Raw genomic sequence first — 16,253 nt, 5'->3', positions numbered from 1 at the left:
TAAAAAAGCGATTATCCTCGACTTCTGATTTAAAAAACTAGTTATCCATCAATTTGTTTTGTATATGTAATAATATGATGAGGTGATTAAACATTGTATATGTTTTCAGTCATACCAGCCCTCTGAGGAAAACTGTAACAACAATGGGGTCTGACACCCCTGAGAGTCATGTGATATTTGTTGCATTAATTTAGCCCCCCCCCCCAAAAAAATTGTTTGTTAAAAAATGTATTTAATAAAAAAAAAAGTGAATTCATCATCTAAAAATAATAATAATATAAAATATTTAAACCAATGAACAATTATATATATATACCTTTAACATTTTGTTTTAATTTTATTAAACAATTGTTCAATTAATTATAATTAAATTAATTATTAATAATAACAAAAACGAGAATAAATCATCTTACAACAAAACTATTATTTTATGTTCTATTATATTGTTACGATTATAACTACTAACTAAAACTATAAAACGTATTTTACATGAATATATTCGTTTTGTTCTTTTATACTTTTAACATTCTTTTTATTTATTTATATTCATTTGTTTTGGTAAATGAAGTTATTGTAATCAGTAAAATATAAAATAATACTGTAAATAAAAAATAATTTTGTATGCGTTTCTATTAAATAATTGGCAAATTAGTCATGAATTAATTATAACAAAACAAATGCTAATAATAATTTTATGATTCAAATATCTGTTTACATACACATTTAACCATACATTTTTGTCTTTCATCTACGAATGGCCAGTGCCTGGCCCATCTACCCGTTTTCAAAATGATATGCGACCTTTGAGCACCGAGGTTCGCTCACCCCGACTGCACACAGTCAGTGGACTGAGTGCGCAGGCGTGAACCACAAGAACGCGCGTCGTGCACCAGCACAGTGAGCAAACGGCTCAGTGGCGGGGATGCTTGCTCGGAAGCAACGAGGAAGTTGTGTGGACCGTTCGAATATTGGAAGTCTTCGCACAAGCCCGAAGCTCCTGAAGGCAACACGAGCCTCGAGCTGGTTATTGTCGTGCTCCGTCACGACGCGTTCAACGCCACCCAAAAGAGCGCAGGAACTCCCATGACTTCGGGCTGACTTTTTTGACAAGTGATTCCCACAGAGTTGCGATGAACTCCCACAGTGGGTCTCGCGAATCGAACCGGCGAGCGCATCCGGAACTGTGATGGACGCACCCCGGGTACCGCAGGTGACCATCACCCCGGATGGGGGCGGCTTATCGCGGGAGATGCAGCAGCAGGACTGGGTGGAAGCCGAGAAGGTGGACGGCAGCCTGCGTAGAAAGCTATCCACCTCCTCGGTCTCCTCCACCGGCTCCTCTGCAGTGGAATCAGAGGATGACCTGCTTAGCGACAACGAGAACAAAAGTAAAGGCATCATCACTCTGGAGCCCCTGGTGGACACTGGAGAGGTGAGTCCACCATTATGGATTCTTCTTAGTAAAGTGCAAATAGTTTGCCTTCTTTTTAGGAAATGGAAAAAGAAAACAGTTTGATCAGTGTGAATTATTATGTTAAAAACAAAACTAATAATTACATTTGTTTATTACCTAAGCTTTATCTGTCTGGTTAAATGCTCATAAAATTGCATTTGTACATGTACCATGACGTCTACTACAGCTAGAAGCTGAGCTGCACTGTATTTGTTCACTTACTAGGTGTGGTGCGGCTAGTGCGCAAGCCAGTTACATGCCAAATATGTTCTCCTTTGGAACGATTAATCATATTACATAATAGCCCTTGCATTTGGCTTGAAATGTTATTAACCCCTTGTGCCCTATACTGGCCACTTTGTCCACTTTGTTAATATTGATTTGCTTTACACCGCTACTGTAATTCATCATCATCATCATCATCATCATCAGGGTGCAGCACTAGTTTAAACTAGGGATGAGCGAGTATAGACACCAGGTATCGATATCAGGACGATTCGTGTATTCGTGAAGGCTGGCGATACCAGCCTCCGACACTTAAGACAAAAAAAAAAAACTGACATTGACTCCTAGCAAGTTCTCAGCGCTACCCTGCGGCGGTTCGACACATCAGTGAATCTTCGTGTACGTCAGACAGAAAGAAATGTCTTTGTTCACAATTATATGTCATTGTTTTAATTTAACTTTTATCTATCAGTGAGCACTCGAGTGAATACGCATACCGGTATCGGTAAAAAAAAAAAAAAAAAAAAGTGGTATCGAACATCCCTAGTTTAAACTCTTAATACAGGCAACTGTAATCAATTTTAGGGGTGCGTCAATTATTTGCGAATATTCTCTATTAATGGTCGGGTTTGGTCCCTATGTCCGCGAATACCACGGATCTACTTTCCTATTAGCAATATAAGAAAAAATGATGGTACTGAGAATATACATATGAAAATGTCACTTTTTGAGGGTGTATTACAACCTGCAAATTGCATAAACAAGCTGGAATTTAAAAGGTGAAAAAATACAAATGAATGGATATTTTCGTAAGTTAAAAACTTTATGCTGTAAAAGAAGCAAAAAACATGAAAAATCTCAATTTAAATAACAGACAATGCCAAAAATGTCCATGAACAAGTTGAAAGGGTAGTAAAGTCGAACAAGGCCTGCGTTAAAGTGTTTTGGAATCAAAGTTTAGGGTACATTTAGTGTATCGTTTAAACCATTGATATTGGCAATTACAAAAATGTTCATGTTATTCCCAATTTTTTTGCTATGTGGGTCTTGGTCGCTAACCCCTAGAATAGCGAGGGTTCATTTTTATGCCTCGTTTCGAACAGAGGTCAGCAAAAAATTGAGCCAAGCTTTCGCGGGCCACATAAAATGACTTGGGGGGGCCGAGTCTAGCCCACGTGCTTTGAGTTTGAAGCGAGTGACTTTTATGGTAATAATATGCATTTTTTTCACGGCCTAAAAAAAATAATAATTACACGAATGGGCAGATAAAATTCATCTCCATATGTAGGTGTGTATGTGTGTGTAAGTGTGTGTATCTGTGTGTCTGTATTCATATTACTAAATGTATGCTTTGGTGAGGGCACGGTGGCCGACTGGTTAGAGCGTCAGCCTCACAGTTCTGAGGACCCGGGTTCAATCCCCGTCCCCGCCTGTGTGGAGTTTGCATGTTCTCCCCGTGCCTGCGTGGGTTTTCTCCGGGCACTCCGGTTTCCTCCCACATCCCAAAAAACATGCATGAATTGGAGACTCTAAATTGCCCGTAGGCATGACTGTGAGTGTGAATGGTTGTTTGTTCCTATGTGCCCTGCGATTGGCTGGCAACCAGTTCAGGGTGTACCCCGCCTCCTGCCCGATGACAGCTGGGATAGGCTCCAGCACGCCCGCGACCCTAGTGAGGAGAAGCGGCTCAGAAAATGGATGGATGGATGCTTTGGTGAGCAGATGGTGCTTGAAGAGTTATTTTATTTTATTATTTTTTTTAAATCTCCAAGTAAGTAGCATCACAGAAGTAGGGAGAGCGTTCCAAAGATGGGAGACTGCCCATCTTTGACATGTCCAACTGTTCCATTGGGATTTTCCTGTTCGAGAATCATTTTACACATGTAGATTGATATATCTTCATTTCATTTCACGCATTAATCAACTGAAAGCAACAGTGCTAATGAATTGATTGAGATACTTGACCTGTGCTGTCATTGCTACGATTACTCACACTACAGAGGGCTTAATTTGTGAGGCTAACCCCAGAATAAGTGAAGCACATAAATAGCAGTAAGCAAACAACATCCCCCTGAAGGATCTCTTTCAGACAATAAACAAGGGGCCAATTACACAGTGATACAAGTATGTTTGCCTGCTTGATTTCCAAGTGCCATAAAATGTCAATGTGAGCGCTTCAGCAGAGGTGTCATGCAGGAAATAAACCACTTCTACAATTTTGAGGTTCTAGACCTCTGTCCGTCCTGTGCTTATGTACGTTTTGTCTTGTTTGACGTCATAATATAGACATATTGGACAAAGGCGGAGATACTGTTTCCCATTATAAAAGATAATCATCTAACAATGTCATTAGGTCTTAGCGAAGGCTTTCATCACCTTAACGAGCCGAGCAGTGCGCATGAACTGAAACAACAAGTTTTGTTCACCTCGGGGCACCTTTTGAGGAGAAAGCCACTTCATGACAATACAAACACGTCCTTTAACTTCTTTTTTTGGAAATACAATGCAACCTTTCAACTCAAATGCCCCTGATTGTTTTGGACATTTTAAGGACAAATACGCATCAAAATCCATGTTTACACTATTTTACCGATGGCCAGGGGATCCCCGCTTGCCCGAAATGTTGTGAGCCAGGGGATTTTGGCCATTTTTTTACATATTCAGGTCTTTCTAAATTGTTGCACAGTCTAGGAGGACATCTGCGACGGCTGAGCCAGAGCGTTGTCTTCCGGCTTGTCAAACTCTGATGTGGTACCTCATGTTTCTCATGTTCTTTCAAGGCTTTCCACAGATGAAATGTGGACCCCAGGCAAGTTAGAATCGAATGAAGCACCCTCGGCAAGGCCCCAGAGTCTGCATCAGTGTGGCGGGTGCTAAAATGCTTAATTTCTGCAGGGGTCTAGATGGAGAAAAGTGGTACACTGTCCTGGCTGCTCAGTATGGCTAAAGTAACATTTGTGACAAAAAAGAAGAATGTCCATCAATCCATACATTTTCTTGAGCACTTGTCCTCATTAGAGTTACAAGTGAGCTCGAGCCTATCCCAGCCAGGATACGAGTTGCCAACTCCTTTGATGTATATTTATTATTTACTTCTCCCGTTCAGCTGCATGGCCATGCGGATTGGTTGATTTGTAGGCCTTTTGTGCTGGAACAGTTTTGCTCTGCAAAAGGGGAGTTTGAAATACTCCCTTTGCTTATTTTTTTATTATTCTGATGTTTATTGAAAATGCAGCCGGACAGAAAGAGTTGTAGGGGACAGATGGATGGACAAAACGGACAAGAGGAATCGTGGTGCGAACCGCTGCAGAACAATAGTTAAACGGTCTAAACATTTGACTACAAGTAAACGTTACATAGTCAAGTCGCGCTCTTATTTGTGGACGGGGGGGGGGGGGGACACCCGGTGAGGACATATATAGGACTTTACACCGATCTGATCGGCTTGAACGGTATCGGACGATAATTAGCATTTTATGCTGATCGGCTGGTCAGCTTTAATGTCATAATTCGCCGATCCAATCAATGACATCATTGATCTGCTCCGCAAAAGACATTTACTCCACGTCGCCTTCATGTACAGGATATTTGAATCCAAAAACGAGTTTATTTTTAGTCTTGTCGCGTGTCTCTTGACATACTACTGTAAATGTCTGACGGCCAATAAAGTTATTTAAAAAAAAACATGTCAGCGGTGTGGGACAGACAACATGTCGGAGACAAACAGCATGTAATGCCTGGATCAGACTACAAGACAAATTGGTCAGATTACTGCAATAAAATCTTCGCATCCCGTCTTTTACGACCACGGGGCTTAATCTTATCAACTCAAATGTGACCGGATACACTCGTTACCATGGGAACGACGTCGCGACGCGTGGATTATAAGAACAAAATGGGGAAAAACGTGTGGTGGTGGTCACCGGTGCTTGGGAAAGGACTTTCATTTAAGGCTTGCTTGAGGTATGTTCACGTACTTTTAATACGATACGGCTCACAAGCAGGCAACAAAACATTATGTAGTCTAGCAAGCTAGTGCTAGCACTAACGGTTGTATATAAACATGCCGGCGTTATGTCAAATCATGCTGTAAAGTTTGTGTGTGTGAAGTAATTTAATTACAATAAAGTACTTCAATTACATTAAGTTAGCACCCATTATTTCTGTCATGTTGTAATGTTGGTTTTACCTGACTGATTAGAATGCATAACCTCACTAGAGCAGTGATTTCAAACCTTTATGGAGCGAAGGCACATATTTTACAATTGGAAAATCTCATGGTACACCAACAAACAAAAATGTCACAAAATGTAGTTACACAGTAATTACTGTATGTACTTCCTGCCATGTAATAGAAGAGCATTTATTTGTTCTGTCTGTCACAATGCCTCACTGGCATAAATACAGGAACAAAGATGCATTATTTCTTGTAAATGAATAATTTTTTGAGCAGTTAAGTAAAATTGGATAATTTCCCAGAGCACACCTGAAGAGCGCTTATGGCACACTCATGTGCCACGGCACACTAGTTGGGAATCACTGGACTAGAGAATACTTTTGAAGTTACTCAGTATACAGTACACAAGTATATACAGTAATTGAACAAGTCATTTAAATAGACACATAGCTCCATCTTGTGATCGGATCGGTGATCGGTTATCGTTTTTTTTTTTAAACTCGCTGATCAGCCCCAAAAATCCTGATCGTGTAAAGCCTATTATATATATATATATTTTTTTTTTTTGGTTTTGTTTTTCTATTGGTAAGAAAAAATGTCCAGCAATTGTGTTGGACCTAAGAGGTTCCACGCTAATAGAATATCATCAGCCTTTTGAAGTTTAAATGTTCCTTAATTGCTCCCCTCCTTAGGCACACATGCTACAGGTGTTGAGGGCGTGGCCTCAAGTTAACAGAAGCCGAGGGTGGAAGTGTGTTTATGTTAACGTTCTTGGTCGAAGAACAATTATTTGTAGACGCATCTTAGTCAGACAATATTTGCTATGAAGAGTTAGGATTTCTCTCATAATAGTAGTTCAGACTCAGAGAATTGTGAGGTAGAGTGTGCTAATAGACACTGCAGTGTTTCATCTTCTCTATGTCAACACTGTCACCACTAGACTTTACCCTTGCACTCATTCTCCTCGCTTCTCCATAAAAAGGTCTACACTTGTCATTTTCTCTTAAACATAGTCAATACAAATGACATTCACACGTTACTACCATCCAACATTCCTCAAAATTCTATAGAAATATCGCTTCAAAGGGAATTGTGTGGATCAGCGGATCTATTCAGTGGCCTTCTCCACCCACACAAATTCGCACAAGAGAACACTAACATAACATTGTGTAATAATGCCCCCCCATAAAGCAAATGAGCGTTGACATTTAACAAGGCACCACTACAGGAAGTGAATATTACATACACATCACTATTAAGCTGCAGTATTTCACAAGTTCAGCAATCAGAAGAGACTCGTCATTTCTACTGCTAACATGCTAATGAGTTTGTATTACCTCCTCAAACGTGCCAGCACACTTTGATATGCCAGGTATTAGTCATAGAGTGTGTCTGTGTGTCTGTCTAGTACCTGGCTGTTCACTTCTCTCCTTGGAAGTGAGAGCCTCTGCAGCCTGTGCTGGCAGTATTGCCATGGGCAACCGCTTGGATCAGCTTTGCTTTGTCAAACTTGTTGTCCCACACGCCAGGAATCTCTGGCCAAACACAAAGAGGACTGCAGTGCTGACTGAAAAACATGCCGAGCACACCATATTTACCAACATGTCGTAGAATTATCGCATGGTTGTAGTGTATCGCATGGAAATCTTTTGGCTTTCGTCATCCAATTCCAATGTGCAAGTTGGTGAAAACAAAATGTCAAATTACAAATAAATAAGTACATCAAATTGTGTTTTGAGTGTACAGTAGTTGCTCTACCTTGTGGAGTTACAATTGCACAGAAATCCACAGTGCAGCCCCATCTTTTGGCTTTTTTCATTACATTTGCAATGCGCAAGTTGGTAAGGCAGGATACACCCTGGACTGGTTGCCAGTTAATCACAGGGCACATACTGAGAAACAACCAAACAACCAATCACACTCACTTTCACACCTATGGGCAATTTAGAGTCTTCAATGAACCTGACATGCAATGTTTTTTTGGAATGTGGGAGGAAGCCAAAAAAATGCATGTTAGCCCTTAATTCCTTGTATTATTGAAACATTTTGCATATGAATTACTCGACAAGTAATTAGTGTAAGACAAAAGTCCCTGTTTCATTTCCTGTTGCCATCACTTCATGTAGAATAACATGACCTCCCCAATATGTCAATAGAGAAAGACAACATGTCAAAAGTGCATATGACCTTATCTACCACAGTGTGTTTGTCATGTTTTATAGAAGTGTGATAATGTCACTGTTTTAATGTATATATCAGATTTCAGCTTTTTCCGCTTTTATGGCGGGGAAATAAAAAAGCGCATTGAATAATGCGCTTATGAAATATTTTTTTATATGTGTTAAAATGATGCAAATGACCCCACTATTGGAACAATTAGGCCAATTCCTTTATTTTGGATGTAGACTGAAAAGCTTTTAGGTTTGACATTAGCATATGAATGAGAGAAGAGAGCACCAGCTCAGCTTCTATTTCCAGGTATTTACATCTGCATCTAATACACAATTTTTGAGGTTTCTTCTTCAGTACATTCTCAATGGTTGAATTGGGTACGCGCAATGTTTGCCATGATTCTGATATATTTTTCTTCATAATCTCTCAGCCTCACAATTGTTTGGCTGTCTGGTTACACAGCTGTCTGGTTTTCATGTTGTTTACACCTCTAACTATAGCATACTTGGAAATGTAGTCTTCACAGGCAAAACCCAAATCTGAACTGAGGATAAACCATCCATCCATCCATGTTGTGGTTTGGAAATGTCCTTTGCCTTCAAAAAAAAAGGAAAAGAAAGAATTTAGATATTTTGATGACATGACATCTTTTTTTGTAATCATGCATGTGTTCATCAGACCAAGACATGGTGGAAGTTGAAGACCATTGTCCACTGGCCATTCAGCACCGTCCAGAGAAGAAAGCTAAACTGGGTGCAGCTCGCTGGTCATAAAGGTAAGGTTGGCCCACCTGAAATTCCCCCCCCCCCATCAGTTTACTTCATAATCATAAAACCAGGCTGAGTGAAGGCTTAACGTGTTATCTCAGGCAACTTTAAATCGGCAGACGAGGGCAGCATTCTGAAGAAATTTTCCGAAAATGAGGTGCAGTGTTTTGAGAGGCTGAGAGGTGACGCGCTGTTGCCGTTCGTGCCTGTATACCATGGCGTGGTGGAGAGAGACGGGGAGTCTTTCATCCACATGGCTGACCTGCTGGCAGCCTTTGACCTTCCAAATGTCATGGACTGCAAGATGGGAGTGAGGTAGGCTTTGCTTTGCAATGTATTGGTTATTTTCCTATAAGTGAGAAATGTCTAAAGGGACAGTTATTTTCTCATTTAAGATTGACATTTTATCAAAGCATGTTTATACTAATAGTTCATGCTAATATGTGTAGGAGGTCATCAGTTTACAATGGTCTTCTGCTCCTACGGTAACCCGAATTTGTGCAAAGTCAATATCCTCCAAAACACAGTAGTATAGCCTTAATTACAGTAAATATTTATTCGAAAAACTTAAATATAAAACAATCAAAGGAAAAACAGTTTAGTGGTAACTGAGCGTGCCGTCTTGTGCCGTGTGACGACGCATCGTACAGTAGATCATTGCGTGCCGTTCGTAACCTCAACGTCGAACCCCTGTTAAACCAAAGAACCCCGGTGTTTTGTTATATTTCAAGTATTTTTCGACTACAATTGGGAGAAATCATGTAATTCTATTGACTTACAGTCAGATGTGGTTGTCCAGCTTGAACACTCATGTATCCTAGTGCTAATAGGAGCTGTAGCCTGGCTGGTCCACTATTATAGGCCACTAAAGTCATTGATACATCCATCCATCCATTTTCTGAGCCGCTTCTCCTCACTCGGGTCGCGGGCGTGCTGGAGCCTATCCCAGCTATCATCGGACAGGAGGAGGGGTACACCCTGAACTGGTTGCCAGCCAATCGCAGGGCACATACAAACAAACAACCATTCGCACTTACATTCACATCTACGGGCAATTTAGAGTTGTCAATTAACCTACCATGCATGTTTTGGGGATGTGGGAGGAAACCGGAGAAACCCGGAGAAAACCCACGTAGGCACGGGGAGAACATGCAAACTCCACACGGGTGGGGCCGGGGATTGAACCCCGGCCCTCAGAACTGTGAGGCAGACGCTCTGACCAGTCGTCCACTGATACAAGGTTTCTTAAAATCCACCATCCAGCCATCCTTCCATTTTCTATACTGCTTGTGTTCATTAGGATTGCGTGTGAGCTGAAGCACCTCTCAAGTGATTTTGGGCAAGAAGCAGGCAAAACCCTGGACTGGGAAAAATAAACAACCATTCACACTCACATTCACTCCTATGGACAATTTAAAGTCTTCATTTAACCTGCATGTTTTTAGAATGCGGGAGGAAACCAGAGTACCCGCCGAAAACCCACACAAGCACGGGGAGAACATGAAAACTCCACACAGGAGGACCACAGCTTAGACTTGAACTGTGAGGCAGACGTGCTGCCAAAAATCCATCATACTTTGGAAGTTCAGATTGTTAGGTACACTGTTGTTGCTTTAAATGAGATGTAGAGACTAGCGATAGTATTTATTGCTTAAAGTTGAGTGCTCTTTAAGGGAACACCTGTTATAAGTGCACACTTTATGCTTGACTTCCTGGCCTGCCACAGCATCATGTACACATACACGTAAATACGCACAAACAGATTGGCCTCTCTACTTCCCTTTTCTTACAGAAAACACTTCATGAACAAGGTTCCTGTCCACACACTAGCTGTATGATGGCATGCTTGCATTATATTCACAAACTCGGGGTGTCCCTGGAGACTCCCCTTTGTTTGTTAACCGCATACTTTAAAAACTGCTCACTTGCACAAACGCTCTCTGCTGAACAATACTCGCTGGAGTTTCGTCTCTGCTCCCCTCTGCAGAGAAGAGGAAGTGGAGCTCAAAAACTGAAACTGAAAAGTCACATGCGCTTGTTTATAGCTATCGAGTGTGAAAACACTGTCAATGTGCCAATGTAACAAAGCATCACTAGTCTTGTCAATAACACAGGGAGTGAAAGTAATGCACGCCCTGAATGTAAACAGCCTCTGCCATTTTGGACTGTTGCCCCTTTTTAAAAAAAAAAAAAAAAAAAAACTGCCGACGGCATGTAAACATACTCCTCCTGTCTGCAGAACTTACTTGGAGGAAGAACTGGTTCGAGCACGGGAGCGGCCCAAGCCGAGGGAGGACCTGTACAAGAAGATGGTGGAAGTGGACAGCGAAGGCCCGACCGCCCAGGAACACTCTCAATGTGCCGTCACAAAACCTCGCTACATGCAGTGGAGGGAAAGCCTCAGCTCCAGCAACACCATGGGCTTCAGGATAGACGGCATCAAGGTACAGACAGAGGGCCACAATATAGTCCCTCTTAAAACACATTGACATAATTAACCTTGAATTCAGAGGTGCTAAAAGTACTCACCCTGTATTTAGGTAGAAGTACTTGTTTAAAAAATGACTCTGGGAAGTAGTAGAAGTACTGATTTAACTCTCAAACTGAAAAGTAACAAAGCACAGACTCTGAAATATACCGAGAAGACAGGGGGGTTGAATTACATGTCACGTTACATGTCACATGTTGCTTTTAAGCGCTAGCTAGCATTGGCTCAACTTTTATGCTATCAAAACAAAGTGCTCCCAAAGCTTCGCTAACATTGTTAACAGAGTACAGTTGAACCTTGATTTGTAAACAACACAGTTCACGAACATTTCGGATTACAAACTTAATTTTTCAAGGAAAATTACCTCGGTTCACATGCTATTTTTGCTTTACAAACAGTCTTGGCATGGCTGTGGAAGGCTGTTGTTTTTCGCACATAACGTAAACATCACATTGCAGGTATCTTCATTTTGTTTTGCTCGATATTATGAAAAACTTTCACTCCAAGAAGGAAGCACCGGTCCCAGCCAGCGAGTGTGACCCCGCACTGAGAGAAGTAAAAGTGTGCCCGGGTTCCACCTTCGACCACAGTATGAGAGCTCGCTGGTGATAGTGTTAGCGAGGCTTTGTGGTCTAATGTTACCCTGTAATTCCCCTCCCCTTGCTGCTACACGGTGTTGTTTACATTCGCTGTGGAAACTGCGAGCGATGCGGTTCCTAAGTCATACAGAATGTGACAAGGCAAGATGTTGAAAGGTGATTTGCGAGGGAACGCACCATGTTATGTCCCCATAATAAAGTTTGTTTTGACTTATATCTATATTTTACAATATTTTTTTTTTTTTACCACACAGCAAAGTATAACTTTGTTCTAGGGCTGCAATGGATTAATGGTATTTCCATTCATTTCAATGGAAACATTACCTCAGTTTGGAAAAATTTGGGTTCACGAACGGAGTCACAGAACAGATAAAATTTGTAAACCGCGGTTCCACTGCAACAACAACAACAACAAAAAAGCTAATTTAGCTAATAATAACAACTGAAAAAAATTACATCACATTAGACGGACAATTTTTGTACGCCAGAAGTTGGTGGTTTTTAGGTTAGCACAAGACATTCACCAGAAATAATTTTATAAGCCGATATCAAACAATTCTCTTAAATAAGGCAACGGATGGGAAAGAGCTTTCTTCTCCAAATCTTTTGGCATCGTCGTTAAGTCGCTTTGGCTCATGTTACTCCACATCCCCACTGTCCGTTTTTTCCTCCTTATAAGACCTCAAGATCATGACTCGAGTTTAAAAAAAAATAGTTTTTTAAAAAAAGCCAATTTTGAAAAAGTAAGGAGTGAAAAGTACAGATATGTTTTCAAATGTAGGCACCAGAAGTAAAAAGCCATCAGTAAAATAAATACTCAAGTAAAGCACAGATACTTGAGAATCAACTTAAGTACAGCAATGAAGTATTTGCACTTCGTTACTTCCCACCACTGCTTTACTTTCAAAGTGAGAGCCTTGAGTTCAACTGTGTCAAAAATCTATTAACAAAGCTCATTGTGTCATACCTCATATGAAAAGGTTTGATGCAGGCTTTCCAAATCTGTAATCAATTTGTCAATACACCATCATATTATTAAGTTATCAGAAAAAGTGTTTTTGTGTTTCTCTTAGGTCAAGCCAAACAAAGTTTCAAGTTTGCTTGACATGATCGTGTTCATCCTGACCTTATTGTGTCCCGTTCTTGTGTTCAGAAATGTGACGGCACATGTCGGACCGACTTCAAAAAAACCAGGTCGGAGCAGGAGGTCATGGAGTTGTTCAAGGACTTTGTCGGAGGCAACGTCAACATTATAGTATGTGGCAGCCGCACAACTGCAAACAAAGATGACAACATCAGAATCTTGCACGGAATGACGAACACATACAAGGCAAACCTGCAGGCTTTTATGCTTGCTGGAAAGTAGGACGCTTGACAAATGCTAAAGAAAATGGGAATTTACAGTAGTAAAATGTAACTGCAGTGAGAAGAAAACATCTTGCAGCATATACTTAAAAGATAACCAGGCAATAAGAGGATTTTTAACTTTTCAAGTTTTTATCTTTTTTGAAGTACAATTTGACTCCATTTGGGTGAAGTCCGTGATCCTGGTATATTTCTGTATGAAAGTCAAACGTAGCTACAGGTGGAACACATAATTAGTGTTAAAGAGCTTAATGTATTGGAGCTCATTTAAGTTTTTCAAGTGTACGTAATGTTGTGGGTGGTGAGTGTGTGTATATCTGCAGGATGTGGTTGCACATCTGCAAACATCTGTCAGGCTGTGGAAGAAAGTTAAATAAATGAAGCCAAGTCATGCTGTTTGAACTGCGTGAGCAAAACCCCCGAAGGATTCCAAGCACAAAGCAAATATAGATGGTGTCCACATCTGCTTCTGTTTTATCAGATACAGCGATATATAATATCTAATTACCGTTGACGCTCCAAAATCCAACACAACTGTAACACTGATTTACTTCCAAGTTGTTCTCATTTCAAAATAATTTTCCCATAGGGAAAAATGTAGTGGCGGTTCATTTGTTTCAGCCTCAACCTTCACAAATATAAAGACCACGGTCACAAAAACACAGATTTGTTCATTAAGTTAAATACATTTTGTGGACTCATTATGTGCATATCTGGATTTCTTTTCAACACAGAAGTCCTACCTGAGCAGACTGATGGAGATCCAACAGGCGCTGAAAAAGTCACAGTTCTTCAAGCAGCATGAGGTGATGATGATGAAGACGATGATGAGCACAAACATTTTCCCCCTCCTGGTTTACATGATGACTGGCACAATCTAATAAGATGCAATACAAGAGCAGTTTACAGCAAAGCTCTTTTCCTACGGCAGCGGCGTGACCCGAATTTGCACAAAGGCGGGAACAAGTGCCATAGTCGTTAATAAACCTACGCCAACGCAGTAGTGAAGTCATAATTACAGTAAATATTTGTATGAAAAAACATTTGTAGGTCATAAACGTGAAACTACCTTCCTTTGGTATTTGTACGGGCTGCGAAGCGCCACCCTACACGCCAGCATCTTTGTACTTCTGGTGCATTTTTTATTTTTTTAGATTCAAATATTCTGTAAATTGCTTAATTTTCAGGGTGATGATGTAAAATGAGTTTGAAATTATATGAAAGTGTTTTGGGTTATATTTAGGGCTTCAACTATTACTTTAGGCAGTTGTTAACATTTTAGGAGGCAGTCAATTTTCCCCATGGGGCTTGGTCCCTATTCTTGCGTGGGGGTCAGTGTATATCGCTTAGTTTTACACCACTCATTTAACAATCTGTTTATTATTGTGCTGTGGAGCTGCACTGTGTGATACCGAGAGGTGTCGTTTTCCCTCCTCCAGGTCATCGGCAGTTCTCTGCTTTTCATCCACGACCACACTTGCAACGCTCAGGTGTGGATCATTGACTTTGGCAAGAGCACGGCGCTGCCGGAGGGCCACGTGTTGAAGCACGACGTTCCCTGGCGAGAGGGCAACCGCGAGGACGGGTACCTTTTGGGCCTGCAAAACCTCATCCGCACCCTGGAGGCTGTGAGCAGTGAATAAGCCTGGCTTGGACTGTGGACATGCAAGTGGGGGAAAGGTCGCCAGGCTTTTAATGAGCAATGAAAGTGGAACAAGTGGTTTTTATTTGGAGGAAAGCAGGAGTGCACACTGTGTGGACAGAAATATTGGGACACCTGGTCATTACGCATCCAGTGACAAAATACAGCGTTGGAAGTATACAATTTTCCTAAAGGGCTGTTAAGGGAACTAAGGGGATTGCGTAATTGATTATTGTGTCTCAATAATTTTGCAAGTATGGTTGACCAACATTCCCCACGGTCATCTTGACCTTTTACATTCATCTAATTGACCCGTTTATGTAAACTGTCATGAAGGTTACTGAGAACAATTTACTGAGCAAACAATGTGACACTTTCAGTTCAGCCTTTCATAACATATGAAAAGTACAAACGTTTGCTGTTCATTTTAAAATATGAAGGAATCATCTACTAATATGAGCAACACGTGACCACGACACTTTGTTTTTACAGAGGTGCAGTGGCATCCACCGGAGGGGGTGGGGGGGTCATGACCTCCCCGCACCCCCTACCATGTTAGAATGGCTCAGACAAATGTTTGTGTAACTACAGTATAAAGGGAAATGCTGTTGATTTTTACCTTTGAACAGTAAAACACTATTGTGGCATCCTGACAGGTTTAGTCGCCTTTATTTTCAGCCTCTGGGTGTAAAAAACGAGTTATTACACGCAACAAATACATACTAATAAGGTTGTTATACGTTTATTTGGGCACATTTTGATTAGATGTGTGAAAGACAGGTACATTGCATAGAGTTCACACTCAGCAAATATGACAGCTCAATTGGAAATAAAATATATAAACAGTGTTAGACAATGTTAAGGGGACCGAGTTTTACCGAGTCACGGACTTTGTGATTGTGACGTGAAAGGGAACAATAGCCAATTAGGAGGCTCGCTAATTGAACAACTCGTCGTGTGACGTGTTTGTATAAAATGTCTCACAAGCCATTCCCAATGAAAATGACAAGAACAGTTTACAACCTCGATGCAGTGACTAAGTAAGATAATTGTTAGGCTCGCTTCTTCCAGTTTCCTTCCAGTACTAATTAAGTCACTGAGACTAAAGTTGGCGAACTCCATTTAGCCCAGCCTAGTTTATATTATATCTTTAAGATGAACACAGGTATAAATCCATCATAATTTGACTCAGCACTTTTACTGTCTAATCAGTGCAAGAAGTGGGCCAACTCCCATTTCCAAGCTAGCACTCCTGAAACCAGGCTTCACCTCGTGCAAAAACATCCCAGGAGGTTCAGACATGGATAAAGTAGTACTTTAGCTTGAGTGGATCTACATATTAGTATACCTGATAGTTATTTATTA

At 40.9% G+C, this 16,253-nt stretch overlaps 1 protein-coding gene across 1 annotated transcript; it reads left to right on the top strand.

Moving 5' to 3' along the window:
* Nucleotides 1–857: 857 nt before the first annotated feature.
* On the top strand, nucleotides 858–15,541 carry itpka (inositol-trisphosphate 3-kinase A). The gene is made up of 7 exons (XM_061794818.1): nucleotides 858–1,432; nucleotides 8,706–8,802; nucleotides 8,896–9,109; nucleotides 11,034–11,238; nucleotides 13,035–13,136; nucleotides 13,981–14,052; nucleotides 14,686–15,541. The coding sequence occupies exons 1-7, from the start codon at nucleotides 1,187–1,189 to the stop codon at nucleotides 14,887–14,889; spliced, it is 1,140 nt and encodes a 379-aa protein (XP_061650802.1). The 5' UTR covers nucleotides 858–1,186; the 3' UTR covers nucleotides 14,890–15,541.
* Nucleotides 15,542–16,253: the final 712 nt, after the last annotated feature.

This window comes from Phyllopteryx taeniolatus, chromosome 13 (genome assembly GCF_024500385.1).
Source record: "Phyllopteryx taeniolatus isolate TA_2022b chromosome 13, UOR_Ptae_1.2, whole genome shotgun sequence".
Taxonomy (NCBI): domain Eukaryota; kingdom Metazoa; phylum Chordata; class Actinopteri; order Syngnathiformes; family Syngnathidae; genus Phyllopteryx; species Phyllopteryx taeniolatus.
Note: the sequence above shows the minus strand (reverse complement) of the source record. Positions and strands in the feature narration are given on the sequence as shown.